Source organism: Sinocyclocheilus rhinocerous, unplaced genomic scaffold (genome assembly GCF_001515625.1).
Source record: "Sinocyclocheilus rhinocerous isolate Xijiao unplaced genomic scaffold, SAMN03320098_v1.1 scaffold3526, whole genome shotgun sequence".
Classification (NCBI taxonomy): domain Eukaryota; kingdom Metazoa; phylum Chordata; class Actinopteri; order Cypriniformes; family Cyprinidae; genus Sinocyclocheilus; species Sinocyclocheilus rhinocerous.
This window is the reverse complement of record NW_015653006.1, coordinates 271,451-276,258: the sequence shown is the minus strand read 5'-3', so window position 1 is coordinate 276,258 and position 4,808 is coordinate 271,451. Positions and strand designations below refer to the sequence as shown.

General features: G+C 35.3%; 1 protein-coding gene across 1 annotated transcript in view; it reads left to right on the top strand.

Annotated features, from left to right (window-relative positions):
• The window catches only part of evpla (envoplakin a), a 22,778-nt gene that overhangs the window by 10,371 nt on the left and 7,599 nt on the right, over window positions 1–4,808 (top strand). Inside the window, exons 11-16 of the mRNA XM_016521642.1 lie at window positions 163–309; window positions 429–583; window positions 1,268–1,365; window positions 3,545–3,717; window positions 4,149–4,327; window positions 4,412–4,550. Of these exons, the coding sequence (XP_016377128.1) occupies window positions 163–309; window positions 429–583; window positions 1,268–1,365; window positions 3,545–3,717; window positions 4,149–4,327; window positions 4,412–4,550 (891 nt within the window). The remainder of the gene's footprint in view (window positions 1–162; window positions 310–428; window positions 584–1,267; window positions 1,366–3,544; window positions 3,718–4,148; window positions 4,328–4,411; window positions 4,551–4,808) is intronic.

Genomic DNA, 4,808 nt, shown 5'->3' with positions numbered 1-4,808 from the left:
AAAAAAATAAATATATATATATATATATATATATATATATATATATATATATATATATATATACACATACAGTGCATGTCAAGTTTCTGTCCAGTACCAAGCCACTGTATATAAAAATTAATACAACTCCGTGTCAATATTGTGTATTCTGTGTGTCTGCAGGCTGAGGAAAGGCCTCTACAGCGCAATGAGCAGCTATTGGCTGACCTGAGAAAGCGAAGCACCTCTATCACACCACTAAAGCTTCGTCGCACTCCTCCAAGCAAAACTACCACGGTTGAGTCTCTGTGTGACTGGAAAACTCCCAAGGTTAGAATCTCTAGAAAAAAAAATTATATTATTTTTTTAATACATGTAGCATGAAAAGCTTTGGTTACTAATTTTTTATATTCTTCTATTCATTTGTTAATCAATGGAATTATTCTCAGGCTTCACTGAACAGAGGAGAGCTGTTTAATCTGAAGTCCAACACAGACAATGACAACTGGGAGATTCAGTCCAATGATGGGACAATCAAAACATTTCCTGGAGTTTGCTTTATGATTCCTCCACCTGATCCTGATGCTATCAAGAGAGTTGACCTGTAAGAATAAAAACTACTTTTCATACTCAGAAGAAGGGCTGGGCAATACATCTAAAATATGATCTCAATATTTTTCAAAATCTTCAAATTTCTCAATATTTTTTATATTTGCTCTAGAATAATTAAAAAGGTGATTTTTTTTTTGTGCCCAATAAAAAAAGAAAAACTATAGAACAGCTGTTGTTTCTAAGCACATTCAAAATGTTTAGTGCAAAGACAGTTAAAATGGGTACAAAAGTGCATTCTGACAGCTTCTTTATAGCAATGTAATTAACATATTACATTTTACACTGTGCAACTGAGGAAAATTATGAAAGTGTTTCACAAGTTTTTAGTAAGGAACACAAGTCTATCAACGGTTTCAGATGGGGAACTAGTTGCTGGAACACATAGGCACTTCTTGACTAATTCGAAGGAGTGAAATTGCCTATTGGTGCCATCTTTAGCACATTAATCTTATTTTTCAACAATTTTTGATATTTACAGTATATTCATTATATTATATCAATGTATTATATTGATTAGATTATCGCGATAATAGCCCTAATATTCTAATATTTGATCAGCTCCACTCCAAAGACATTGAAAAAGTTTGTTGTGAATCCTTAGGGTATGCTAATGTCTAATGAGTAAAGTCTTCAGAGACCAAAAATAACTAACAATAATTTGTGTTTGTATGAGCAGGCTGGGCAAAGAGTTGGAAGATCTAAAGAAAAGGCGGGTTGCTTTGAGAACTTCGCTGAACAATCAACCATCAAAGGCCTCTGTTTCACAGGCTCCAGGTAATTTAAGAACTCTTTAAGGCCCGTCTACACCAAACTGTTCAGTGCTGTGAAGATTTTGAATAAAAACAATGGATGCAAACAAACTATTTACACCATAGATATGTATACGTAGTTGCCTCACTAGCGACTGTTTCTATGGGCCGGTATACGTAAGCCGTCCGTTGGAAGGGTCAACTTGACGTCATTCACCATAATAATCCATGAATATTCGAAGATGCCACAATCCTTAGATATCTATGGTTCCGTCCCTCTCTCGCATTCTCACCTGTGAAAGGTTATCCCGTTTCTGCGGGAATTTTTTACAACCATCGGCTGTACAGGATTGTGCCATTTTTTAATATTCTACTTGCTTGGAGCTGTTGAATGAGGCATCTACCTATACATATCTTTTTTTTTTCTTTTGGAGAGTATGCAGATGCACTTTTCTGAGCATTTGTTTGGCGCTAATACACCACATGCATCCACATTGGAGCACAAGCCTGAAAATTACTCTAAATGAATAAAAAAAAAAGTAACCACAGCATTAACCCCTGATTAGTAGTAGGTAGTTTGCATAAACACTTTTACCTTGTTTGAGACACAAAATTTATCCTCATTTCTATTGTCTTCATTCTGTACAATCATTCTGGTATATCAACATTCATTCACTGCAGTTTTTATATTTACATTTTATTTTTGCAATAAATTCCTTTTTCTTAACCAATTTAAAATAATAGTACTAGTACAGTGTAGTCAATTAATTTATTTTAGTTAAATGTTATGTCTTATTTTTGTATTTTAATTGAATTATTGAAATAATTGAAATAATTGCTGAAATGCTAGATTGGGTTCCAAATTACATACTATACGCTATGTACTTATACAACACACTCTGCCATCTAGTGTATGAATTTTAAATAGCCCTTCCCCTTCTACTATGTAAAGACGGCTGCAACCGTTGAGTGCGTGAGTGTCCAATATCCCACACTTAATTTTTTCGTTGAGTAAGTACATTATCTAGATACCGGAAGTGTACTTAATTTTTGATGAAATTATTAGTGTGAACACATTACTCGATGTATACTACAAAATGATTTATTGTAGAATAGTGCACAAGTGTGCAAACGGGAATGCACCATGAGAGTTGAACTAGTTTCTCCTACATTCATTTGTATTTCTTTCAGCCTGATGCTTATTGGTTTCACTTTTTGTGTGAAAGGACCATTTGTTTCGCTTTTTGGCATCATATTTAGTGTGAAAGGGACTTTACACCAGGCAGTTACCTAGGTGTGGGTTTCCCATACAACGACATAACTTGCTAAATTACCACAATATGATGCATCATTGGAGAAATAAACTAGCTAGTCATGACTGGTTCCTGAAACCAGAACAAACTTTGTCCACATCCATCATTCAAACCACATTGGTTCAACCATGTAGAACTGCCATTAATGATGTCACACAGCTGGTGGAGTAATAACTTATGTTAATTAATCAAGTTGAAATGTCAGATCATTGCTGTAAATAATGAAGATGGCATCCGAGGACTACTTAGTTATTTTGTTCTCTGTTGTTTTGCTTTGATTTCAAATGTTTGATTCAATCATGTGTTTCCTCTTACGCTATACTCAGAGATCTAGATCACACTTTCAATCTTTTGACAAACTAAAAGAAGTACAACAAAATGTGTGTGTGTGTATATATATATATATATATGTATGTATAGATCGTACTACATGGTAGTTTATTTTGTTCAAAAGCATGATCTATTTAGGTCACGCTAACAGGAAAATATGCTTCTAATCACATGTTGAGAGCTGTAGTTCCAACCACAAAACTTTGCGAGGCTGTTTGCGAATGTTTGATGAAAACACAAACCAGTTCTGATGATGATGCAAAATATGGCTAAATAAATAAATAAATAAAATACAATAAAAAAAAAGTAATATTTGAATTTGCTCACCAAAAAAGAAGAACTATTAAAAGTGTGTTTTTCTTGTTAGGGTAAGATCACCTAGTTATAAATTCTGGTTATTTTGAAAATACACAGAAGCCCATTAGGAAGATGTGATCACAGAAGGTACTGTGGTGCTCATAAAACAAGTAGGAAGTGCTTGTCACAAATAAGTATTGAACTTACCTTTTAAGATAATAAATAATATTGTCATATATATATATTTTTGTCATATTCTTGTAGTTCCTGCTCCAAGAGCTGAGGAGAACTCCAAAGCTGTAGAACTAGCTAGCCGCCTAAACCAAATGGATAAAGATCTAGCTCAAGTTGAGATGGACACTCTGAGCAGTCTAAGAGCCCCACTGAACCGCACTGACCCTGCCACAGACCTCGCTAAACGTCTGACGGAGCAAGAGGTGAGACATGCTTTAGATATCTAACTAGAGGTAATCTGCCTTGGCTCTAGGTTTATACTGTCACATAACACAAAGTGTTACTGACTGTTGATAACTGAATGATGTTGGTTAAAAATTATGGTATGTGATAAAACCGATATAAGGTTGATTTTATGGCTGTCAACCACCATAATCTCTAAAGCAGTGGTTCTCAACCCTGTTCAATCAAACACATCTGATTCAGGTCATCAGCTCATTACTAGAGACTCCAAGACCTGAAATGGATGTGTCAGACAAAGCAGACATTCAAAATGTGCAGTGTTGGGGGGCCTCAGGAACAGAGTTGAGAACCACTGCTCTAAAGCAATGGCTTTTTAAAAATATTGTCAGTGGATCAAGCGCACCATGTTTAACAATACTCTGCTTATTTGAGATTATTATTCTCTAAACAGAGAACAACTGCAGCCCTTCAGCAGTTGGAAAAACAGAGGGCTGCAGCCCAAAAGGACCTGGAACCTCTACTTTCAAAGGACTCTAATGGGCCAACCTCTTCCACTCTACCTCAAAAACTCAGTGATGCCAAAAGCAAGCAAGACAGTCTAGCTGCTCTCATTGATCTCTACAGAAAGAAGTATGTATAATTACAAATGTATTAATGTAGGAAATTATAGAATTCTAGATGTTACAACTCTGTTGCCTCGTTTTAACATTATAGAGCAAATGCTTCTATGGTATTGGAGAGACAGCTGAGGAAGATGGACAGCACTGTCTCAGGATTTGAGAAACAGCTCAGTGATGATGGTGCTATCACAGACAAACCTAGTGACATTCAAATCCATACACAGGAGATTCAGGTAAAGACTTACTTTATTCTTAATTTAGTAGGATGCATTCCTGTCAATACTTCATGTCCTTTTTTTGGGAATCACTTACCTGGGCTACACAACCACAGCTCTGACATTAAAATATTCCTAGATTTTCTTAATGTATATATATATATATATATATATAATATTTGGGACCTATTAGGGATGTAACGATTAACCGCGAGCCGGTTGAAAATCGATTCAAATATGTGACGATTCAAATCGGTTGAGATGCTAAACAAATCG